This window comes from Nilaparvata lugens, chromosome 7 (assembly GCF_014356525.2).
Source record: "Nilaparvata lugens isolate BPH chromosome 7, ASM1435652v1, whole genome shotgun sequence".
In the NCBI taxonomy this organism is placed as follows: domain Eukaryota; kingdom Metazoa; phylum Arthropoda; class Insecta; order Hemiptera; family Delphacidae; genus Nilaparvata; species Nilaparvata lugens.
The window spans coordinates 52804616-52832239 of NC_052510.1; the positions used below are offsets into that span (position 1 = coordinate 52804616).

A 27624-nucleotide genomic window follows, 5' to 3' on the forward strand; every position below is an offset into this window, starting at 1 on the left:
AAAGGTAAGAAAATAGTTGTAGCCTTTAAAGCTCTATCGGTAATTAACAGTATCATCAGTACTATTATAATTATAATGCAATTATTCAGGATATCTATCCTGCCATGACAAAATTGTTATACCCTATGATAACAAAATCGATTTTGGGAATAGAAAACCCTTCTGTATTCTTATTATACCACCAGTTCCCAGTTTAAGTGACGAAGTAGACTACATGAATATTGTGATTTTGAATCAATTATCAAAATTTTTTGTAATCAATATTTTCTTCACTTTGAATTGATAAATAGGTTAATCTACTCTGATAATTCAGTTGTTTTTTATTGACGGTGTTGTCTTTCTCCATAAAGAATGGAATGAATTAATTCACTTGAAGAGTTTCAATCAGCTTCTATCATTATTTAATGTACCTACATTGAATATTATAAAATATACATTCAACAGAACCTAATATCTTTTGAGGTATTATGATTTTATACAGAAAAACTGTATAATCTATAGTAAAAATCTGGTGTGGCGCACTCACACAACTTTCCTTGCCGTTATGAAAATTGATCACCTGACGCTAGTGCTCCCGCGCATCTCAAGTCTACTATTCAAAGATTTGAGCCAGCTGGTGACAGGGCAATAACGCTGGAGACACACATGAGGTCTGCTATCTCTTCATAGTGAATGATTTAATAGAATCAACAATAATTTGCAATTGAATAATCACTTTTCCTGGAATTTAGAGGCTATTTTCAATTTTGGGTGAAAATGTTACTGAACATTAATTGTAGAGATTTTCATGCTTAATCTACTCCACTTGATTTTTTTCGTTTAAATTGTATCTGAAGCCTGATAATTGGTAATCTAAAATCGAACTTTGCATTGATGGGGCGGAGCTTCTGAAATTTTTACAGATATGGGACTTGTGGCAGTTGATAGAGCTTATCAATGAATATTAGGTATGAATTTGATCAAAATCGTTGGAACCGTTTCCGAGAAAATCACGAAAAACCCTGTTTTTGACAGCATTTTCGCCATTTTAGCCGCCATCTTGAATTGCATTTGATCGATTTTGTTCGTGTCGGATCCTTATAGTGAAAGGACCTTAAGTTCCAAATTTCAAGTCATTCCGTTAATTGGGAGATGAGATATCGTGTACACAGACGCACATACACTCATACACACACACACACACACACACACACACATACAGACCAATACCCAAAAACCACTTTTTTGGACTCAGGGGACCTTGAAACGTATAGAAATTTAGAAATTGGGGTACCTTAATTTTTTTCGGAAAGCAACACTTTCCTTACCTGTGGTAATAGGGCAAGGAAAGTAAAAAGTGATTGACAGTTGATTATTTGCTCAGTCAATGACTGAATGCCGGGTCTACATTCAAAAGAATCACATATCTTTGAGGTATTATGATTTTATACAGAGAAACTGTATAATCTATAGTAAAATGTGATCGACAGTTGATTATTTGCTCAGTCAATGGTCTACATATCAATGTATTTATTGAATCACTGATTAGTTTAATATAATATCAATTTTCATAATTTAGTTTATCGATTTTAAATTCAGCGAATTACGCAAGGCCCTCACAAACACAGGCTTTTGCCTACATGTGAGTCTCTCATAACGTAAGGGTATATATAAATGTACTGTAACTGTACTGTATTATTTGTAAATTATGAGAATAAAAATTTGATTTGATTTGATTTGATTCAGTGTATCTACTACTCTCACATTCTCATGCAGCTCCAATACTCTTCTGTATAATTGTACTGTAATATTAGAGTAGGCCTAGAAATTCCTTCAAGCACTTTAAAGCCTTCAAAAGCTTTGGAATGATTCAATGAGAACACAACAATTCCATCATTGGAATGATTTTTATTAAAACAGATCTCTAATTCTAGAATTATAAGAACTTCTACAAACTATCAGTCTCTTCTATCTGCAGAGTTTCAAGAGTGGAAAACTCTTTTTTTGCCAAAATCTATTTTTCCATCTCCATCTGAATCAGTGTAAAGTTCTTTGAAACGTGGATCGTTTTTGTAATAGTCCTCACTGCAAAAAAATAGAAAAAATTATCTTAACTACTGTATTGAATATGAGCTTTGTTTATGAATTCAAAATGAATGCACTACATACATTTTTTACTCATGAAATTCTTCAGGATTGATTGATTTTTGATAGAAATAGGAAGCCACCAAAGTAAAATAGAAAAGTTTTGACTTGTAAAAAGTTTATCATTATGGTTTTGTAAAATTTAGTATTTTTCCAATTAAACTGCGATCTGCATCTATTTGGTTAGGGACGCTCCTCCCTAAATATCCCAAATACTAGTCACCCCACGAATAAGCATCCTTGCAAAACTGACTTTCCCTCCCAAAAAATGTTTTTAATCTCCCCCCAAAATTCAGAATCTAGCCTCCTCCCCTGTGGGCATCCTGATTTAGTATCAAAGTACCTATAATAGTATCATTCAGTACAATAGTTGCTAGAAGTGAATATTTCTCACTCAATTATTATATCAATAAAATCTTGAAAACTTAATTGAACCTATTAAGGTTCTAGAAGAAACAGGAGCAAATAATACACCACATCATATTCTTACAAAACATTTATTCATAATTCACTAGAAATTTCAGAATTTATCCTAAATTTACAGTCATTTACAATCACTTATATCTAAATCGTAGCTTGTAATAAGCATTCCTGAAATTGAAAGCTGCAAGGTTTGTGCAAGAACTCCATGGAATGCTGATTATATTTATTTATGAATAACGTTTTTCATGATAACTTGTGTTGACAATATGTGTATAACTGTATTATTCATTATTCCCTACTGTTTCAAAATTTTATATGATAATATGAACCTCTTAAGACGCATTATAATATTGTATTGTTTTGAATATTTCATAAAATCTATGAAGTATTGAGTTGGAACCGAAGCTATTGTTATATTGTTCCTCAAATTTCCGACGTATTGTTTTACAAATTGCTGTATAGAAAACTTGTATTTCTGTAATATCTGCATTTCCTCAAGAATTTTTCTTGTAATGAGAATTATTATTGGCAGTTTTATAATATATTTATGACTGCTTGATTTCCACAGTTTCTTATCAATTTCCAAGGAGAGATCCAAGTTTGCTTTATCAGCATCGATTGATAAGAAAATATGGAAAATGGAAACGTGAACATCTGAGATAAAAGTATAAAATCATTCTGGCCCAATTAATGAGATTGTGATTTATCGCATTGGAATTGCATTCAATTCACAGATGGCCCGAACTGGTTGAATAGTTTTATGATCACAATCACTATAAATCGATGATCAATGTAGGCTTATGATGTTTGTTCAGTCGGATGTCCTGAGAAGGATCTTGCGATGGTAGGCTGAACTTCTTCGCTGACGTTTCTTGCCTGTAGCTGCTGGCGCGGCCTCCGGCGAGTCTTTGAACCAGTCCTCGCTAACAAAAACAGTCGACAATTAGTAGTATCACGGCAACTGTATTTTCATCATTAATACTACTTGAGGAGTACCCGAGAAAATTATCACCGTATTATTATTATTAATATGTAATATTTCATTATAAAAATCGCTGGCTCCTCCAACCGAATTAAAAGAGTTCAAGTACAAATTAGACAACTCAAAATTGTTGGATTTTTACCAAATTATTGTTATATTATCTTGCTATGGAGAGAAAATAGCATTTATTCTATAATTTCTTTCAGTTATTATTACATTTATGAATAAAGAGTAAAAAAAACTCTGAGAAGGAGGGCTGATTTGACAAATGACTATTTCGGGATATAACAATTATTTTTATATAATTATTATTTAACGAAAATCCCAAATAAATACTGTAAATCACCCCGAAGACTTCATAGTCTTCGAAATCATAGTCTTCGGGGTGATTTACTTCATAGTCTTCGAAATCATAGTCTTCGGGGTGATTTACAGCATTTATTTGGGATTTTCGTTAAATAATAATCACATATTAATTAGCATTTGAATAAATGCATTCTCTATTTAATTCCATCTGTAAATTAGTTTTATTCCGTGGAGATAAGTTAGTGAAAAACCTCGATAATCGAATTGAGTCTTCCACTTGAGTTAATTTCATAATTTGCCTGATAATAATAAAATTATTAGTATATCTGGTGCAAGACTTGGGTTCCGTCACCCCGCCAATTCAGTCAATATCAAACGAAATTGCATTCACATTTTTATCCAGTATGCAACTATCTCTTACAATCTCTACTCTAATATATTTTTCCTACGAGTGAAGAGAATCTGGCAAGCATAGGCCGTTTTATTCATCAAATTGTAAATATTCAATTTTATTGTATTGAGATCACTAATCAATCTCTAATCCGACAGATATTTCAGGACTCTTTGTATATTATTTGGCTGCCGTGGCCAAGCCAACGTCAATAACAAATAAGCTTGAGCTTATGCTTGCACTGTGTTCACATACTACCTTAGCTTGAAGAAAATACCGTAAGAATTTTTGAGAGTCCTAATATTCCTATTTTCAAGCTGCATCAATCTTTGGGTTATCTTAATAAGTCTTCCTAATTCGGTGGGGCAGAAAATCACAATATCCCTCGATATAGCTTGAAATTCCTCTCGACATTCATTGATATCTCTTCCTAATAAGTCTTCCTAATTCGGTGGGGCAGAAAATCACAATATCCCTCGATATAGCTTGAAATTCCTCTCGACATTCATTGATATCTCTTGGTAGATAGATAGAATAAGAGAGATCCCTTGGCTTCACTCATGATACAGTGGAATGGTTATTTTATTTCAATATAATTTGTGTTCACCTTGCAGGAGCATTTTCGAGGACATCACACTAAATATTCAATATTAAACACAGTAACACACTGGATGTACTCTGCACAGTGCGAGTTTGAACGAAATTTCATCCTAAACTGGATTAAATCCATATAACGTATCGTTCGTTATAATGTACTGCACTTTGAGTCTAAGCCACTAGCTGATTGAATTCAGTTTAGGCTTTACTGTGCAAACGGCCCTTCAAGTGCAATCTTGAACCTAATATTTAGAAATTCGACTGAGTCACTGTCGATGTTGTAGAACTGTTCCATAATGAAATAAAAACACACAGATATTGTAAAACAATATCCCTCGATGTAGCTTGACATCCAATGATATCATCTGATATCTCTTGGTAGTTGGATAGAATAAGAGGGATATCCCTTGGCTTCACTCATGATACAGTGGAATAGTTATTTAATTTCAATTCCTGAACCAAATAAAACCGTAGAATTTGATAATATTTGTGTGTTGTTATTTCACTAATATTTAGATTAGTGATGATCTACTAACCATCCAGGCACATTCTCGGGCGAGTCACATTTCTGGGTCTCTTCGTTGTAGACCTCTCCGACGGCGCATCCCTGTTCGCGGGGCGTGACTCCGTTCAGGCAAACGTAGAACTTCTGGCAGTCCTGCGGGTGAGCGTACACCGGATGGGCCACTGTCTGGCCGTGCGGGCTCGCCTGTGCGTCTTTCGGACACGAGAAGCCGTCCTTCAGTTTCACTGCAAAACAAACATCATGATAATATTGCACTACAATTTATTACAAAACTAAGTTTATTATCATGAAAGACTTGATCATAGAAGAAGTTACGGGTGCGGCAGCGAAACTTCCTGTTTTTAAATGTGAATAAAACTCTTTGTATGGATCAGAAAGTTTGTATTCATTTTTTGTAATGTAGACACATATATAAGGTTTTGTTTCAATTAGTTTTGAATATCAAAAAAGGTAGGTGACATCACTCATTCTCCATACACTGAGTAAACCGATTTCTGGCGTTTGTCATGACTCCTGCCAGCATTACAGGTGTTATGTTGGCAATTTCTTCCCTTATATTGGTATTCGAATTTTGTAGGGTCGTTGGAAGGTTAACATGAACAAGGAATTTAAAAAAAATCCATAAAAGAAAATCACAAGGGTTCAAATCGGGAGATCGGGCTGGCTACTCCAAATCGCTCCTAATTGAGATGAGGCGTCCTAGAAAGTGTTCCCTCAATTGAAGTCACGTTCAGAAAGTTCCTGCTCGATTGCTATCTTGTATGAATGGGAATGAAGATTATCATGAAGAATTCGTCTCACAGAACGATCGGAAAGTCCAAGAGCAGACGCTTGTTTGCGCGCAGAACGCTGTGGTGATCGCAACTTTGAGACTCATGCCATTTTCTGGGGTCAAAATTGCATGAATATGGCATAAGTGCAGAAACTAGTTGTGTTTAAATAGAAAAGTATGAAGAGGGTACTAGTGATTTATCGATTTATCAAACAATTATATTGTTATGATGTACAATCGATGGGAGAGTAGAGCCTTCTTTAATAGAAAACATGATCCATTGCATGTCTATTTAGGCCACCTCGCTAATCCCCTTTCCATAGGTGGACCTGATTAGTTTGGTAAATAGATAAGAATGAATAAATGAATGAATAAATAGAATAAATGAATGTATGAATAAATAAATGTTTTTTCTCCCATAAAACTACTACATCGATTACAGAAAATATTAGATGAATTACAATTACATAGAATAGTTAGTTACAATAAAAATTTCTTATAATGTGTTTTAGTGTTTTCTGTGTGGAAATTGACCTACTCCACTATGGCGTACCATGTTCTAGAGTTCTAGAGTACGGTACGTTTTATTTGTTTTGTGCGGATTATTAATTAGTTAGTATTTAGTAAGTGTATAGCAAATATATAGGTAAATATGATGAAGAAGGAGGATAAAGTAGAGGTGTAGGAGGAGGAGATTGAGAAGAAGGAGGAAGTGGAGGTGATGATGGTAGGAGAGAAGAAGGAGAAGTGGAGAAGATGAAAAATAGATGAAGAAGAAGAAGAAGAAAAAAGAAAAAGATGATGAAGAAAAAGAAGAAGAAGAAGAAGAAGAAGAAAAGAAGAAGAAGAGAAGAAGAGAAGAAGCAGAAAAAGAAGAAGAAGAGAAGAAGAAGAAGGAAGAGGTGGTGGAGTAGGAGTAGGAGGAGGAGGAATATGAGGAAGAGAAGAAGGTGGAGGTGTAAGACGGAAGGGGCAAGGTTATGCAACCCGTTCGTTGTCTGCTAAGCAGAGTACAAGAAGTAAGAAGAAGTGAAAGTTGTCCGAGATCTATGTCGGTACAAAAATGCGGTGCAACCAGTTGCCTTGTCGGCTGCGCTGAACCAGTTCTTGTTCATAATATTATCGATAATGCAGTTGCCTATTATCTGACTACATTCTGAGGTGTCTAGACTGGATGCTAAAGCATGAAATGCAACTAGGAATAGTGTGTACCACTATCAGTTTATAGACACTCCAAAACTACTTGAAGTTGACCTTTAAAGAGTGGATGACTCTGTAAAACTAGAAATGCAACTTTGGTGAAACTATTTTTATCTGTGATCTGTCCTTCGTTGATTTCGAAATTATTTGAATAGAATGATATAGCTTTGTTATTGAATATCGATCACCAATACGAATTGATTGTATTGGTGAAATGCAACAGATTCATGTAGTAGATTCATATATAGACCTTGTTCTCTTAACAAATGAATTTATTGATAAGTTAACGAGTTGGTTATTTCCAATTTTTATTTGTGATCTATCTTTCGTTGATTCCGAAATTATTTGATATAGCTCTGTTATTGAATATCGGTCACTAACACGAATTGATTGTATTGGTGAAATGCAACAGATTCATGTAGTAGATTCATATATAGACCTTGTTCTCTTAACAAATGAATTTATTGATAAGTTAACGAGTTGGTTATTTCCAATTTTTATTTGTGATCTATCTTTCGTTGATTCCGAAATTATTTGATATAGCTCTGTTATTGAATATCGGTCACTAACACGAATTGATTGTATTGGTGAAATGCAACATATCCATGTAGTAGATTCATATATTGACCTTGTTCACTTAACAAATGAATTTATTGATAAGTTAACGAGTTGGCTATTTCCAATTTTCTTTTCAAGAACCATGATCCAGTATGATAGGAGATTCTTCTTGCATTAAACGTTGGAATCAAGTTTTCAAATTATGATGAATAACAGGTATACTGTATTGTACTGTTACTTGTATTCAATGCCCATCAATTTTAGGTTCCAATTTTAGGTTCACGTTCCCTTTTTCAAAGGTCAAGTACCTCGTTGAAACTTGCACCGTCATGCAATTTATGTTAATTAATACTTCTCTAGAAGCCTCATACCCTAGCTGAGGTACTTCATTGTCTAGAACTCCACAGCTAGTGTATTTTCTCATATCAACAACTAATGAACATGTGATTGAGGTTTTATTCTTTCAAAAATTATTGGTCAATTTGTTGTTGAATTTGAAATGGACTAGAATTCTATTATTGTTCACTAGGCTACCCATTACTTTCCAATTATCACTCATTTATCAATAATAATTTGACTATGCACCTTTTGTTTGATGATTTGTGATGAATAGAAGCTATTCCTAGTTGATCGACAGGCTACTCATTACTCATTTACTCACTACCAATTGCTCTTTATACATCACTCATCACCTATCACTTTGTGAAAGTGAATAGATTTAGTTCTCTATTTTCACGATAAAACAATAACAATCAGACGCATTTCTGATAATTCATGACTGATTATCGATATATCATGACTGATTATTCATAACTCATGACGTATTATTCATAAACCATGACTGATTAACCCATGACTCATGATTTATCACTCATGACTGGTTTATTCATAACTCTTGACTGATTATTTGTAACGCATGAGCACATACATAATTACGTAATTAAAATACAATACATAAATACGTAACTACATGATACATAACGTAATTATACATAACCCATGACTGACTATTAATTACCCATTATCCATCACTATACATACGTAATTATACATAACCCATGACTGACTATTCATTACCCATTATCCATCACTATACATACGTAATTATACATAACCCATGACTGACTATTCATTACCCATTATCCATCACTATACATACGTAATTATACATAACCCATGACTGACTATTCATTACCCATTATCCATCACTCTTACTCATTAATCATAACTATGTTCAATTAACATGACTGACTATTCATTACCCATTATCCATCACTCTTACTCATTAATCATAACTATGTTCAATTAACTATTTGTTATTAATGATTAATTGTTCACTCATTGATCATTAATCAACTATTCATGAGTGATCGCTCAGAGTAGGCTACTGTACTTACTGGTGTCAGCCTCTCCGCACCCGGAACGCCCGGCAGAGTCGGGCCAGACACACGTGCCGGTGTACTCGTCGAAGTGCAGACCCGAGGGACACGTGATTTCGGTGGCCTCGCCCTCTATGCAGTTGTAGAATACATTGCAGACGGCCGCGTCCGGGTGCGCGAAGTAGCCGTTCTTGCGCGGGCACAGGTGGTTCGACTTCGGCGCCTCTGCAATCAACAATCAGACATTAGGAAATCAAGAATCAAGATCCAGCACTAACAGTAGAAGAAATCAAGTATGGAGAGCCATGTATCAAGAACCGAGAATGCAGAATTGAGAATGGAGCACAGATGGTTCGATTTCGGCGCCTCTGCAATAACAAACAAACATAAGAAAATTGAGAATAGAGATCAGGAACTAACAGTAGAAATAATCAAGTATGAAGAGCCATGTATCGAGAACCGAGAAAAGCAGAATTGAGAATGGAGCACAGATGGTTCGATTTCGGCGCCTCTGCATCAACAATTAACAATAGAAACAAATCAGGAATCAAGATCCTGAACTAACAGTAGAAATAATTAAGTATCAAGACTCATGTATCAATAACCGATAATGAAGAGTGAAGAGTGAAGAGTAGGGAATGAAGGATGAAAAATGAAGAATGAAGAATGAAAAATGAAGAATGGAGGATGAAGAATGATGAATGAAGAATGAAGAAAGAAGATTGAAGAAAGAATGATGATGAATTAAGGAATGAAGAATAAAGAATGAGAAATGAAGAATGAAGAATGGAGAATAAAGAAAGAAGATTGAAGAAAGAAGAATGAAGAATGGAGAATGAAGAATGAAGAATAAAGAAAGAAGAATGAAGAATGAAGAATGAAGAATGAAGAATGAAGAATGAAAGATTAAGAATGAAGAATGAGGAATGAAGAATGAAGAATGGATAATGAAGAATGAAGAATGAAGAATGAAGAATGAAGAATGAAGAATGAAGAATGAAGAATGAAGAATGAAGAATGAAGAATTAAGAATGAAGAATGAAGAATGAAGAATGAAGAATGAAGAATGAAGAATGAAGAATGAAGAATGAAGAATGAAGAGTGAAGAATGGAGAATGGAGAATGAAGAGTGAAGAGTGAAGAATGAAGAATGAAGAATGAAGAATGAAGAATGAAGAATGAAGAATAAAGAGTGTAGAATGAAGAATGAAGAATTAAGAATGGAAAGAAGAATCAACAACAAGAACATGTACATGAATCAATAGTCACCGACATATCTTTGCGAAAGAAAGATGAGGATAATATCAGCTGTGTGAATATAGCCAGCAAAGTGAATATTTCTAAAAATATAATATGTAATACTGATTGATGATGAATATAATGCTTGATCATGAATTGGGATAAAATCTTGCCTGATCTTCCTTGAAACTTGGGAATAAATTCATTGATGAATACCCTTAACCTGCTCAATTATAAATCATTGGTCAATTGTTACCAAGAGAATGAAGATTAGAGATTATGTCAACTTGTGAAGATAAAAATAATTCATAAGAAGTAGTGTGAACGATCTAGATTGAGAATTTGAGCAGAATGGTACGAGTATAATACATTAACTTCTCTCTTCATCACTTTCCTTGTTCTCTCAACTTATTAACTTGACTCCACTCAACTACTTTGTTGATAATTTTCAGAAACTTCACCTTTTTTTCATATTTAAATTGCTTGAATCATTCCCTTTTTTGAGAAGCCCCCCCCCAAGAAAGATTTTTTGTTTGTCAAGAGAACAACAAACAACAATGAAGAAACAAAAATCAGAAATAAAGAATCAAGAATCAATGATCCTAATATGGTTTGATCGAAATTGGTTGATTATTCAACCAGAAATACTGTTATGGAGATATTTGTTGATTAATATTCAATCACAAACAGTCAACTCTATAAAAACTCGTCTCGTACTACAACTTTGGAATTGTATAGTTCCTTGATAAAAAAATTAGAATACAGTACGTACTGTGATGAATCTTTCAAATAGATCTCATGAGAAGAGAGAAAAATTGTGATTACCTTTTAAAATGAAAGAATTTGCTAAAGGAATAGTTAGCGACCGAGCGATAAAGCTTACTTATCAATAACTGTATATTTGATAAGAGTACCGTTCTGTACTGAATATTTTTCTAGGAAAATTATTCAATAAAATTATAATTATTTTGCAAATAAAGCACAAATTGTTTATGAATCGCTCACTGATTTTGAGGTTACACTTTGTTTACTATCGATCAGATGTTTTTAAAACAGTTCGAACGCAGCTGACTGATTCAAAGTATTGTCAAATGTCACGCTGGCTTCACGTAAGATATAATACCATCTCTAAAAATTATAAAACTATCCATAAAAGGATCAAGAATTTCAAATAAAAAAATAAAATGTATGTGTTATCGTTGAAATTATTTATTATTTAAGAAATTATATTATATGTCAGGTCTTATTGTAACTAAATAGGTCATAGCATGAAATTATATTATTGATAAAATGGCAGAAATTAATTATAACAATCTCAAACCTAATAAAAATTGTACAAGAGTATTAATTCATTAACGATTTAATTCAACTGAACCACATGGTAATTAAATCTCTTTGGCCAGCCTAAGCCAATCATAGTGCATAGAAATAGCACCAAGAAGGTGATCGTTTGAAAGCAACACATGTTAATCTATTATCAGACAACAACCCTGCCTTATCAGTTACACTAGCACATGTACATTGTATGAGAGGAACTATGTCTATAAGATTAAGCAGTTTTAAGAATTACATAAATTGAATTATTATTGTAATTAAAGGAATTGTATTCTACTGCTTGCCACTGACGTCATGTTTACGTCACAAGCGTTCTACCAATGGCAAATTTTTATGCAAATTATTACATCGAGATTCTGAGAAGCAAGGTCTAGCCTAGAAGCTTAGAGAAAAGACAGCACTTCCCTTTTGAAATCCTCACCGTGCAGATCTCTTTTATAGTTACCAAGACCTATTTGTGAAAACTTCTTGTTCGATTTTAAATGTTCTATTTGTGAGCCGATATTTTAGGCCAATTTATTTGTTATTCGTAAATTTCTGTTTTCATCAATCGATAAATTTAAAAGTTTAAAGTAAATTATCCCTTAATTAATTCGGTGAAGGAGATATTTAAATTAAAATTCCCCACGTGCTGAAACCGAAGCCTGGATTGCCGCCGATCAAACGATTTTTGATCTAAAGAAGAAAACCACGACCGCCAAGGAAATTCACGTGAGTTATAAGTTTTAAAAGGGGCCCCAATCTACGCTTCGAAAATATTTCAGTGCAGAAAAACGTAAATTTTTCTTCGTTAAATTATTGGCCACGCCGACAAGCGCTTTAGCACTTAAGAGTCTAGAATTTATTCATATTAAATTTATAAGAATTTGTAGTTGATTAACTATCCTCCGCTGCCTGAACCACGACCCGAGCAATTTTAAAATATTTTATAATTCATTTTTTCACTATTTTTTCAAAACTGTTCAATTTTATCAATCGTAAAATTCTGTTGAATCACGCATGGTATCATGCAAGCACAAGAAAATTTTTAACTATTCTGTTAATGCTAAATTATTACCAACCTGTAAATCAAATTCTGAATCTGCACTGTATGATTACATATTTTATTGTAATATATTTCAGTTTTGTTAATTCGCTTTCTGAGTTCGATTATTTCTTAAGCCTGTCAATTATTGTGTCTGATACGTTCTATATCCTCAAGAACCGATCGAATACGATCATTGGGATAATTGAATCAAGCTGGATATTGGAACAGGTCTAAGTGGATGTAGCGAGTGGGGTCAGATCGAGATATTTATTCTTTGTCCTTACCTGCTCATATATCAGCTTTTATCTGTTACCTACCTCGACTTAGGAGCGAACGCATCAATTGTACAGCAGTGGCAACCATAGATCATATAAATTCCTACATTAGAGCTTAAAACCCGACAAGACTCTGTTCTCGAAATATATTCTGAACGATATTTGGTCCAAATACCGCATTTTAATCCTTCAGAACTTATTAGAGACGCAGTCCCGTAAATTATCTACATCGGGATTTTTGCTCGACCTGTATGATTTTGTATGCTCATTCTTCACAGGTAATAATTTTAAGGTATCCGTCTTCAGTGTTTAGCGATCGCTACACTGCTTATAAAAAATTTCATCATTATACAATTTGTCATTAGAGGAATCAAGGGTGAGCGAGCGTTTAGGCCTCCCGCGATTCCGACAATTGTATTGAGTCTTGTAGTGAGTCAATCAGTCTGGTGTTCACCCAGCGTCCACGCACGCAATTACAAAATTTATAGCCGCTACACCATTGACTCAGTACAAGATTCACTCTACATGTGTGAAGCCGTTAAAAAACGCACCACATGATTTGCCGGCCCAACGTGAGGCATTTAGATTCAGCACTACATGATTTGGCAAATCTCTCTACATATGTGAGGCGAGTAAAATACCGCACCACAGTACCCACAAGTTTAGAATTGTATAGTTCCTCAATGAAAAAATTGAAACAAAGTGCTGTTTGTTAACTCACGTAATTCGATTCTGTCGCCACAGTCGACGTTGAATGGCTGGTCACATTTGTTGACCTTGCGGTTGAGCGGGTCGAACACGAGACCGTCAGGACACAGCTTGGGGGTCGCGCGGCCCTCGTCGCACTCGTAGAACTTGTCGCATTGCACCGGGTCCTCGTACTGGCCGAATTTGGCACTCGGGCACTGGAAGTCTGCCGCTCCTGTCAACAAATATTGCTTTGGTTGACTCAAAATACATCATAACACTGGATTTATGAACGATTTTCAGGTACGATTCAGGCTGTCACCTGGTCAGCAAGAACTTAATGCAGTGGAAAGTTCAAAACGTTTGTGCTCAAATAGGATGCAATGCGTTCAGTAAATAATAATTGCATGCAATTTAATCTAGACAGTGCTGACACTTGAATCTAATCCTATATTGAGGTCCTTGTTATAATGGCAGTGGAGAAAGATAGGCGAACAACGTTGATGTAATATTAACTGTTCATTCTCGTTTAAAATAATCAATTTCAAGCAAGAAATCATATTTTTCAATAATTTCATAATGAATTTCCATAATTAAGATGAAATATGTTGTTAATTAATTATTAATTCTACATTGTAAAAAGACGATCTGACAACAGAGCAAAGCGAGAAAAAGATAGTACCTACTATCCGCTTTGTTGACTGATAGACAAGGATAGCAATACTATTGCTAATCAAACACTGCCATTATAACGTGGACCTCACTATAGTATACTGTGTTGGATATAGTCCACAGTATATAGCCCAGTCAATAAAGGTTTTGTGTCGGAACTAATTAGTGAAAAGCTGAAACTTTACCCAATGTTATATTGGTATAAGAGAAGTTTGTACACAAAAGTCCCCAAAGTTCCCCCTCTTGCTTCCCCCCCCACCCCCCTTTGAAGTTGGAAAAAACAGGTAGTTACTACAAACGCGATATCTCAGGTACCAATCATCGGATAGAGTTGATTTTTTTTTCAAATGGTTGGTAATATAATAGTCTAAAATAATGATTCTATTCACTTTCACGATAAACCCAACAGTTATCCTGATAAAAATAAATATATCTAAAAAAATTGCATTTTTACAACTAATTTTTTATTATTTCTCAATTAACTTTCTTGTATGCCATTTTATCGAGAAAAGCCTCCAACAAAGGTTATAGATCTATTCTGTCTCAATCCAACGATGTATAATTTAGCATACCAACGATAAGAAATATTGCGTTAGGAGGGGGAATAGCAACGCGCTACGCTTTGACGCGACCCTTCATTATCATCATTATTATTGCATGTTATATGATTAACACATTCACTCGGACGGAAAATCTTTCTTCAGTTGTTTTATATGTATTTTTGGACGCTTAGCTCAAAAATTTGATACTACCAAGCTCATTAAACCATGAAGAAGGGGGGTAGAGGGGGTCCCTCAACCCCCAAAATTAGATCTCAGTGTTTGGCAGTAGAAGCATTTCAAAAGCATATAAAGAGAGCCAGTTTTGGTTCGAGGGATTATTCCTAACCCTCATTTAGGGTTGTTCCATCATCCACCACCTATGGACCCGCCGTGTCCCGGACTGGCTCAAACCGGCAGGTGTCAAACACCATCACAGACCGCCCACCCACCACTTAAATTAATATTCACACTATATACAATAGTCATTCTCTCAAAATCACTCTCCCTCTTTTTCCTTCTCCTCCCCTCCTCCTCTTCTTCCTCCTCCTCATTTCTGATCAATGGCTGATTCAATGAATGTAACAATACAGGTTTGATTTTGTTTCTTACTTTGGTCAGCTGCAAAAAGCAATGCTGTGTAGATGGTTGACATATTGCTGGGATCCAAATTAATAAATGGTACTGCCATAATGTATGTTGTTTGACATTCTGCTGAGTTTGTCATTAGGTTGGTCATAAATCCACTCTACCCAGGCTGTGAGTGTACATGAGAAAGCCATACGAAGTTGAGGGGATGCAAATATTCTGAAGGTAAACATGACACACTTCCAACTTCTTTCAGTTTATCCAAGTCTTCAATGATCATGTTAGACAGACCAGCATTTCTTTTCTTCATTGGATACACATACTCACGAATACTTTCAATGATTTGAAATTATCCACTTGAAATCCTCTTCACAGTAGTTTGAGTTTGGACACAAGAACCTGGTGTGATGCACTGAATGCCTCCCATGGAATGAAAAGTTCCTAGTCCATCTAAGGTTCGAATATTTACGTCGGCATTGTCAAAAACGTGTTGAAGAAATCCATCAGGTTCAATAATTGGGGAGCCAGCACTGATTAGTGACGTTATGTAAGTCGAAGCTTCGTTGTATGATGCACACACTCCCATTGAAGACAACATGTTTATTAAATGTTTAGAACCATACAGTCGATGTAAAGTCAAAGCTAGGCTTGTCTGTATAGGTGAAAGGAATGATCTTGGTCTCACAGCAGATATTATAGCATGACTTATAACAATACATTTCTTATTGACTTTTTGTGATTCAATTGAATTCCTCTTCTTTGTAACCTGTGACATGAACATTTCAAGAGTCTCGGGGATGAGATTTTTTCCACCTGATTTAATTGTTTCCAAATATGGATACGAATTGAAGTCATAGGTTTTCCTTTGTATGTCTTCTCTTATTATTGAGGCAGCAGCTGAAACATCCTCTTCTTCTCTTCTTCTAGATCAAGAACCCTGTTTCTATACCAATTGTCCACAATTTTATGCACATTGTCAGTAAGGCAGAAAACATTCTTTTTACCAGAAACATTTGTTAATGTTAGTCTCTCTTTGAAATGCTCTTGGAGAAGCTTTCCTAAGTGTTTGTCAGAATAAGCAGCATCATCATCAGCTAAAGATTTAAAAATATCCTGAACTTCTTTTATAGTATATTGGCACTCATCATTGTTTTCTATATAGTTACATACTTTGGTAAATGTAGAAGCTAATTTGGTTTGAGGTCTACCTTTTTGTGTTTCAATCGGTTTAGATTTAGTAAATTCTGTGTAGCAATGTTTGTGATAGCGCGCTTCTGCTGCTACTAAGTCTATTGCACTTAGAAGTCGGGCTTTTACATTTTCACCCCATATGTCACTCCTAACGTTGCACTTTTGTAAAAAACTTTCTTTGAACTCGATCGTCGTTACTTCGTGAAATGGTTTTCTATATTGAGTTGGAATTTTAGAGCTGTAATATGCTGATTTTCCACAAATAAAACAACACAACTTAAAATCAAAATTGTCCTGATGGGTTCTACGAGTAACTCCAGTGGTTGATGTACTGGGTTCATTTTGTTCATCTAGTGTCTTTATAGCTGCTTGAATACTCGAAGGTCTTGTGTATTGTTGCCTACATAACTTGTGTAATTTAATAGTACTCTTTCCTCGTAGTTTTTCATGTAAACTGTCTCTTCTTTTTTTGCTGGCTTCAGAAATAGCATTGATTCCATTCTTTGCAACTACAATATTGTCATCTAGTTTGTTACCACAAATTAAACAATTTAAGTCCGATTCATCCATCACTAATTGTTTCAAACTTGTTTGGAGTAACAGGAGCACATCACGCCGAACTGATATTTCTACAAAACTATATTTTTGTGTGTAATCACTCAGAAGGGATCACAAATAAATAAATTCATAATCGAACTGTGTGAAAAAATTGTCACCATCAATGCACTAACTACGAAAAATCTACCACGTGTTTCACTATGAAAAATTACGAAAAATCTACCACGTGTTTCACTATGAAAAATTACGAAAAATCTACCATGTGCTTCACTACGAAAAATTACGAAAAATCTACCACATGTTTCACTACGAAAAATTACGAAAAATCTACCACGTGCTTCACTACGAAAAATTACGAAAAATCTACCACGTGCTTCACAACGAAAAATTACGAAAAATCTACCACGTGCTTCACTACGAAAAGTCTACCACGCACGTCCGAACTTGGCAAACTTCCCTCTGAAACTGACATGAGGGATGAGAATGCCACTCATACGAGAATGCAAAGAACGAGTTTCTTTTCTTTATTTAGCAACAAAAACAATATTGAGAGGAGCAACGTTAGCGCCGCACCCCTACTGCCCGGCCCACCATAATAATAGATGTCATCTATTTCTATGGGCCCAGCTCACTACTGTATTGTCAAAATGTAGCATACAAAATACTTAGTCTTTTTTATATAATATAGTTATATGTTATATAGTTATGCTATGAGCCTCACTCTGCATTTGTATCTTCAAAAATATCCATATTATGCATTCTATACAACATCTAGTCACAATGGTTCTCTTAAAATCTAACAATATAATTTTATGAACTTAAAGCCACAAAAACAAGCTACTTTTCTATTGAACATGAAAACTATTCTATCAATCTGAACTATGAGTATTGAAGAATAAAATATAACTGAGAATCTCTCGTTTTTCAAATAGACGCATGGCTTGTGCGAGCTTGATGTGAGGGGACCGCGTAGCTCGTAGCGTAAAAGTGTAGCGCGTTGCTATTTCCCCCTCCCAGAGCGACATTTCCGATTTTTTTCAAGCAAGATTTATATCGTTGGATTGAGAAAGAATAGATCTTAAACTTTCATTCAAAGTTTTTTTCGATAAAATTGCTTACAAATAAGTAAATTGGGAAACAAAAATGAGTCTAGTTGAAAAAAGTTCATTTTTTTAGATGTTTTTGTTTATATCAGGATAACTATCATTTTTATCGTGAAAAAGCATAGACCCATTATTGTAGACTATTATATTAGCAACCTTTCTAAAAAAATTCAACTCTATTCGATGATTGGTTACTGAGATATCGAGCTTCTAGTAAAACATCGACATTTTAACTTAAAAAAGGGGGTGGGGGGGGAAGCAAGAGGGGTAGGGTCGGGGACTTTTGTAGGGGAACTTCTCTTATACTAATGTAACATTGGGCAAAGTTTCAGCTTTTCACTAATTAGTTCCGACAAATGCCTATTTTTTGCCTTCATTGACTGGGCTAATAGTATAGCTCATTGGACACGGCATTCAACTATAGTGAGGTCCACGTTATAATGGCAGTATGATTCACGTTGGTGTTGCTATCCTTGTCTATCGTTCGACAAAACAGATAGCGCTATCCTTTTCTTGCTCCACAACGTTGCCAAATAGTTTTTTAACAATGTAGAAATATTATAAATTAACAAAATATTCAATTCCTATTATGGAAATTCATTATTCTATCATTAAAAATATATTCTACCGATGAATAAAATATAATAATTGATTATTTCAGAGAAGAATTAACCATTGATATTACAAATATTACGGTATCAATACCGGTTATCCTCTATCATAGACGGCAAGTCAGAGAATCGGCAACACTGTTCTGTCAACTTCCTCTACTGCCATCATAACGTGGACCTCACTATAGATATGGCTGTGATAGCCATTTCTGTTAGCCATTGCTGTCTCCAGTTAGTTCTTTAAGCTCAGTGGACAAAGCTGTCGATCCTGTTTATCCTACGGATCACGCCATAGATGTTTTTAAATTGTGTGAAGTATGGGAACCAGAGTCATTTATCCCAAGTAAATAATCTCGTGGGGTCAGTCTTGATTCTAATGGAAAGGAAACATTTTCTGAACTCAAAATTTTTTATGAATATCATGAGTAGAATAGAATAGGATGACTTTTTATTTGTTTACGTGGCGAAGCTTGGACAGTAATGTCATCTCTACCTCTTAACCACGAATGAACAAATAATAGCTTTAATCATGGGCTTATTTTTTTCATTTTCACTTGATAAGCCTCAAATCAAGTCTTGGAACCTGTTTCATAACAATTTAAAGGTTAAAATGTTCTGCTGAAAAAAGTGATATTTTTTTATTACCACATCCACATCAGACTATTGTGGAACTTACTCAGGTAGAGGGTACGAAATGGGGGCTGCTAGGTGAACGATTGGGAGTACGATTACTTTCACATAATATTATTGTATTAGCTACGATTTTCCCTTTATAATAATATGAGTAGATAGTGGACAACAAATAATTTGATAACATAAGCAAGGTCAAAATCCTAGTGTTGCGATTTTTTCAAAGCAAGTAGTAGCATATCTACAAAATTATAAGTAAAATGGCTGTATGTAAATCCTTTTACTCTTCTACGATGTTGCCAAATCATTCCTGTTGCTCGTAACAATGCAATAGTCCAGTCATCATGCAAAAACCTGGCTATTGTCTAGATGATGAGTGCTGCTTTCACACAGTTTCACATTCACATACACAACTCCAACATTCTCTCAATTTTTCTCAACACTGCAGAAGATTGCAGGCAGATAAAACCTCACACTTATGTTAATGCTCTGCAAGCAATCTTCCAGCATTTCTGAAACTGACTTCAAATTATTCATGTATGCTGACTTCTTGTTGTTTGAAAGGTATGTGTCAATATAGCTGCAGTGTTGAGCGAATTAGGAATTGACTGATGGCGCTAGGCAGTTGTGCGAAAAACAAAGTCATGACCCACTTCGAACAAAATGGACGAAGCCGAAATTGTAGAGAGCGTATCCATACTACAATAACAACAATACAGGGAAAATATACATATTCATTCATGCTAACAAGCCATAGTAGTAGAGATAAACAAGCATTGCATCAAGTATAACCTGAAGCGAAAATGTGCAATACTGAACTGATTCAACTGCAAACTATAATTTAGTAGTCATATAGCCTACAATCTATAGAGCAGAAGTATATACAGAAGTTTCAGATTAAAATCACTTCACTCATATGTTCTAAAATGTTTTAATAAAAGGGTACCGCACTACAAGTTTTTATATTGTTTTTATTGATTCAAGTTTCAGATTGTAAAGTGCAGAATTGTATAATACAATTGTATGTATTATTAATCCTGTCAAGTCACAATAATTGAAAATATTCTGAGTGCCCTTAATATTATACTTCAATGAAAGAGATTAATGAAAATGTGACTTCAATTTTATAACTTGAAGATTTATTTTCATGAAGAAAGGTTCCACGAAGAGAAAAATAAGCTAAAATTTGATCTTGAACTACCTTTTTTTAAAATGTATTATTTTCTAAGAAAACATGGCTTCAGTTCAGCGATTCTATGAAATTTCTTTTAAGATCCTGTAAGATTAAATAACCTGATCCATAAAAGTCTCGCCATGTAGATTTGAAATTAACGGTCAATCAGTTTAAATGATTGGTTGTGTAATTTCGACCTTGACATTTCGTTTTCATTCTTGCTCACTCCTAGACTCTCCTACTCAACTCACTACTATAACCAGAAAAAGAACACTTTAGTATAACAGTAAAAAGTCCATAACGTTGCTGACGTAACTTTCCAAGCTTTCAACAAGCTTTGCACGTGCTTGGCATGCTGTAAGGAACTTTTTCAACTTACAATTCATTCGTCTCTTGGAAAGTCCATTGGCTTCCTTGTACAGATTGAAAATCAACCACTATTGACTCAGTCATAACGTATCAATATTCGTAATATTCAAGATCAGTTTATTTTTACAATAGTATATTTATACCTTGTACAAATAGAATAATTTATTATTATTATTTTTACAGTATGATTTATCTCAATTTGCACACATCAAACTTTATAGGATATTGCTTTTAGCATAGACTTCATCTTGTGACACACAATCTTTAATATATTCCTGATAAATAATCAAGAAAACCACAGTCTTTTTTCATTATAGATAGCCAATTTTTCACAGGTTCACCTGTTACGGCAATAAGCTCTAGAAACTATATCATAGTCAAAAAGTACCCAATAACGATTGTGATACAAATAATTGAAAGTTTCAACATGGAAATATTTCTGCAGGGCTGTTCTATTGTTCATGATCATATCATGTAACTGTGGTATTAATTCTCTCTCCTCCTTGTTTGCTCTCATCTAGAAAATAAACAACTAGGAAATCTCATCCACAAACACATGAGCTATATTGAAAAAAAATGAAAAATGTTCATTCAGAGAGCATTTAGTCTGTATCATGATTTTTTTTAATAAAAAAATTAGTTAAAGTCATGAATAATTGGCATCTATCATCTATATATCAATGGTCTAGATGAACCTGAAAGTTGTCTTTGTAATTTCAGGATTAGACAGTCATGAATCTATGAATCGATTCAGAATCGCCGAAGCAGTCTTGTTACATAATTTAAATACGTGTTACCTGATAAATTGAAGCAAACAATATAATACTTTGAAGGGAGAAATTTCATAATGAGGTCGTGATACAAATCGTGTTTATTACCAAGTGGTAGAGACTGATTGGTATTACATAATCTATTATTGTAACTTGGCTACACCGGCTAGCTTTCATTTTAGGCTAATTGAAAGCTGGAGCGCTTTAGACTCATTCATGCAACATTCAAACTTTATTACTTGGATTGTCAGTTTGCATTGCATATCATTCGATAATATTCATGAACAGGAAGGCCAATTTGTCATGGTTGGAAGTCCATGTAGGCCAGACCATTACGTGTGTGGTTCATTGGTCATGGGGTGAATCATGATACCATAATGTCTTGCTCAGATCAAGAACAGGATAACAACTTAGTCAATTGGTGACTTCGACCTGTAAATTGTGATTTGAGCCTATTATTCGGATTCCTTGATTCTATAAAATAGAAATAATTAAGACAGACTTAATAGGGTTTTCGATTTTTATAGATAATCCACAATAAAGGAATTGAAATTTTGCCTGACGAGGAAATTTAGGATGTTGAAGCAAGGATTCGTTGAAGGTTGAAATTTTCTATCAATGATGATGTCAAGATATTGTTTAGAGTTTCGGAAATCAAGCTCTTTCGAGCGTTTACTCCACTTTTTCAACTATTTTCATAAATTAGTTATTGAATTATCATGATTTGAATTTTATCCATGTACATTTTATGCATGTACTAGACACAAAAACATTCATGAATGGAAATGTACTTGAGTATTTCCAATGATTCCTCATACAACGTCTTTGTACAAAGAGGCTTATGTCGTAGGTTACTGAAAAACTGATTAAATTTATGTTCATCTAGCCCACATGAACATTATAAATGTATGGTGTATATATAAATATAATGGTGTATATATTAATGTAATGTATATATATATATATATATATATATATATATATATATATATATAATATATATATATATATATATATATATATATATATATATATATATATAATGTTCCATGTTGTATGAATACATCTTAGATCAGATCAATTGGTTATTGGAGCTTTATCCGGTTATTGGAAGAGCTTACCGGAAACTCAAATTCATCAATTTAGAGTATCAAAATTTCCTTTTCCTACAGTTACGTTGAAAAGTGGCCATTGCTGCACTGATTGCAGAACGCAAAGAATCACTTTTCCGCTCTAGTGCGGGAAAAATTTTTCTGCACTCCAGATTTGCAACATGGCAACGCAAAATACTTAGTAGGTTATATGGAGCAACAGTGCAGCAAAATCAAAATGAAGTTGGTAACAGTGACTGCTGTGGCTGCTATAGTGAGCAGAGGTGCAACGAAGCACAACGCGCTAATTATTACTATTATATATTATAACCAACGACAACGAGGACTTAAGGATTTTAGGATTAAGGTTTTTATCAATAATAAAATTACACAGAAAAACATTTGATGCATTTCAGGCAATTTTACCCATAATTACCCACTTTTCATATTCAATGGTAACTGTAGGAAAAACTTAATGTGAAATACGTGCGCAAAGTTCCTCTGCTGCACTCAAGAAACCATTCCGCCCTCGCCTACGGCTCGGGCGTAAACGTTTCTTTCGGTGCAGCAAACTGTCACTTTGCGCACTAGTTGCACAAATAACTATTTCACCACAATATTTCCAGTGTGTAACGTTCAAGATAATTAAATCATAATATTCGAATCGACATAGGCTACATTAAAAATTCAAATAACTCAACTTATTTATATAGAGAGCTGAGATGCAATCAATTAGGATCTTAGTAACATGCAGGTGCATGTTGCAGTGTAGGTCTACATGCTATAAGAACAAAAATAATACTGCTAATAATGCCAGAAAGTGATAAAGAGTAGCGGTGCGTGAATGAGAATGAGAGGAATTTCTATGGGATTACGATCCATGCTTGCCTGCATATCTATGATTATGATTGGAGATTTATCCGTTTGAAAATGTAGAATCAACTATACATAAGAGTCATTCTAACAATACACTTGACTTTTTGTGTAGTTGAGATGTTGATATTGTGGTAATTATTCATATTGAATGAAAAAGACTAAGACATTGTCTTAGATTTTCCGTGGTTTTTAAATCTGTGGTTTTATGACAATTTCTTATTTTTTTCATTCAAATACACTACTTCATGAAAAATGTATAGGTGCAGTATTGAAGAGCATGAATGAATAAAGATGTGTTTTTCCCTTGGTGGGGCCCTGGGGTTGCACCTGGCTTATTCAGCTAGAGAGTTCCAGATTTATGCAGATATATATTATTTTATTGCAACTCATTTGAGTTCTTCAGAAGCAATAAAGTTGTCAAAATAATAAAATTCATACGTTAAGCTGGGTTTACACCAAAGTTATTATCAAAATGTTAATAACTTAATCCTTATAGATTCTTGAACGGAACTTGACAAACACATAAATGTTGATCATGTGTATGATAAGATACGTTCAATCTAATAGAATCTATAAGGATTGAGTTATTAACATTTTATTAATTTGGTGTAAACGCAGCTTTATTACAATATGTTTTAACCTTCAATGGGGCTCACGTCTGCTAGACATGATAAGGCTTGACTGAGGAAAATCAGGCATAGATTACTTATTAACTTTATAATATTATCTGCAAACTAACTTGAAGTAAGAGCTGGGGCCTGTTTCATAAAAATCTAGAAGTCCTGTAATACAGGAACAGCTGATTTTATCGGATATTTAGCATGTAATTGGAATGGTGATTCTCCTGTATTACAGCTCTTGTAACTTTTACGAAACATGCCCCTGGTCTCTCTCAGTGAGATCTAATTCAAACTGTCAGCATCCCTAATATAATAACATCATCTATTCTCATTCAACCATTACTGACAGAGTGATGAGAATCTTACTAAAGTACACATCTATCAATTAAAATAACTACAATTTCAAAATTAGGAAATTGAAGAAGTTATGGGCAATAACCTGTTTTTTCTTTTCCGGCTATTGTGTTGTTTGCTCTAATAAATAAATAAATGAAATAAACTAAAATAAGGAATGACAACATAAGAGCTGGATTGAATGTAGAACCGCTATTGGATATTCTGAAGAAATATCGGGAAAATTGGTCTACTCATTTATTCAGAATGCCATCCAATAGGCTCCCAATATTAGCATGGGAGTACAAACCCGAAGGAAAGCGAGGCATAGGAAAGAAAGAAATGGATGCCGGTACAGGCCAATAGAGCCTAATCCTTGTAAGAAGATGATGATGATGAACTAAAACTATTATTTGAGTAGTTATTTGCTCACCTGCGAAGGAATTGACCAACGCTAGCAGCAGGAGAAATGCGGGCGCCGCGGCAGGAACAGGTGACAGCGTTGAAGACATCGCTGAAGCAACTAAAGGCGAAACACTGACTGAGTGGAGTGTGGAGTGTGTAGTGCTCTCTCACTGAGAACTCTCTCACTTCTAGCAACTGGAAGCGCCACCTCCGGGCTCCGGGGTCAGCAACAGTAACCAGGTAAAGTACTACCCAACGTAGCACATCAGTAACGTACCGCACTGCAGGAGTAATCGACTTACTGCGAGATAGTAAATGACTTGCGTTTCGCGGTGACGTCGAGCCAAACAGTAAGGTAACACAGCAGTAACGTATCTTGCTGAAAAAGGTAACGTTCAACCCAACGTATCGCAAAAGTAATCGACTTACTATGAAGTAAATAACCTACGTTTCGCGGTGAATTACTGCCGAACAGTAACGTAACACAGCAGTAACGTATCTTGCTGAAGAAGCAATCAACTACAATGTAAATAACTCGCGTCTCGTGGTTGAGTTCAGCTGTACAGTAACGTAACACAGCAGTAACGTATCTTGATGAAGAAGACTAAGACATTGTCTTAGATTTTCCGTGGTTTTTAAATCTGTGGTTTTATGACAATTTCTTATTTTTTTCATTCAAATACACTACTTCATGAAAAATGTATAGGTGCAGTATTGAAGAGCATGAATGAATAAAGATGGTTTTTTCCCTTGGTGGGGCCCTGGGGTTGCACCTGGCTTATTCAGCTAGAGAGTTCCAGATTTATGCAGAATATATTATTTTATTGCAACTCATTTGAGTTCTTCAGAAGCAATAAAGTTGTCAAAATAATAAAATTCATACGTTAAGCTGGGTTTACACCAAAGTTATTATCAAAATGTTAATAACTTAATCCTTATAGATTCTTGAACGGAACTTGACAAACACATAAATGTTGATCATGTGTATGATAAGATACGTTCAATCTAATAGAATCTATAAGGATTGAGTTATTAACATTTTGTTATTAACTTTGGTGTAAACGCAGCTTTATTACAATATGTTTTAACCTTCAATGGGGCTCACGTCTGCTAGACATGATAAGGCTTGACTGAGGAAAATCAGGCATAGATTACTTATTAACTTTATAATATTATCTGCACAACTAACTTGAAGTAAGAGCTGGGGCCTGTTTCATAAAAATCTAGAAGTCCTGTAATACAGGAACAGCTGATTTTATCGGCTATATTTAGCATGTAATTGGAATGGTGATTCTCCTGTATTACAGGACTTGTAACTTTTATGAAACAGGCCCCTGGTCTCTCTCAGTGAGATCTAATTCAAACTGTCAGCATCCCTAATATAATAACATCATCTCTTCTCATTCAACCATTACTGACAGAGTGATGAGAATCTTACTAAAGTACACATCTATCAATTAAAATAACTACAATTTCAAAATTGGGAAATTGAAGAAATTATGGGCAATAACCTGTTTTTTCTTTTCCGGCTATTGTGTTGTTTGCTCTAATAAATAAATAAATGAAATAAACTAAAATAAGGAATGACAACATAAGAGCTGAATTGAATGTAGAACCGCTATTGGATATTCTGAAGAAATATCGGGAAAATTGGTCTACTCATTTATTCAGAATGCCATCCAATAGGTTCCCAATGGGAGTACAAACCCGAAGAAAAGCAAGGCATAGGAAAGAAAGAAATAGATGCCGGTACAGGCCAATAGAGCCTAATCCTTGTAAGAAGATGATGATGATGAACTAAAACTATTATTTGAGTAGTTTTTTGTTTACCTGCGAAGGAATTGACCAACGCTAGCAGCAGGAGAAATGCGGGCGCCGCGGCAGGAACAGGTGACAGCGTTGAAGACATCGCTGAAGCAACTAAAGGCGAAACACTGACTGAGTGGAGTGTGGAGTGTGTAGTGCTCTCTCACTGAGAACTCTCTCACTTCTAGCAACTGGAAGCGCCACCTCCGGGCTCCGGGGTCAGCAACAGTAACCAGGTAAAGTACTACCCAACGTAGCACATCAGTAACGTACCGCACTGCAGGAGTAATCGACTTACTGCGAGATAGTAAATGACTTGCGTTTCGCGGTGACGTCGAGCCAAACAGTAAGGTAACACAGCAGTAACGTATCTTACTGAAAAAAGGAACGTTCAACCCAACGTATCGCAGAAGTAATCGACTTACTATGAAGTAAATAACCTACGTATCGCGGTGAATTACTGCCGA

At 34.8% G+C, this 27624-nt stretch overlaps 1 protein-coding gene across 4 annotated transcripts; it reads right to left on the minus strand.

Annotated features, from left to right (window-relative positions):
* Positions 1–1867: 1867 nt before the first annotated feature.
* LOC111059372 (protein obstructor-E) lies at positions 1868–27624 on the minus strand. 4 transcript variants are annotated; one of them, XM_039433128.1, is made up of 5 exons: positions 27182–27361; positions 13856–14056; positions 9277–9483; positions 5360–5573; positions 1868–2064 (listed from the first exon to the last, which is right to left on the minus strand). In XM_039433128.1, exons 1-5 carry the CDS (start codon positions 27258–27260, stop codon positions 1962–1964), a joined length of 804 nt encoding a protein of 267 aa, XP_039289062.1. In that variant the 5' UTR covers positions 27261–27361; the 3' UTR covers positions 1868–1961. The 4 variants fall into 4 exon arrangements, with proteins under 4 accessions (XP_039289062.1, XP_039289061.1, XP_039289059.1 ...); XM_039433127.1 differs by lacking the exon at positions 27182–27361 and adding an exon at positions 25380–25542; XM_039433125.1 differs by lacking the exon at positions 1868–2064 and adding an exon at positions 2605–3470 and having other exon boundaries at positions 27182–27624.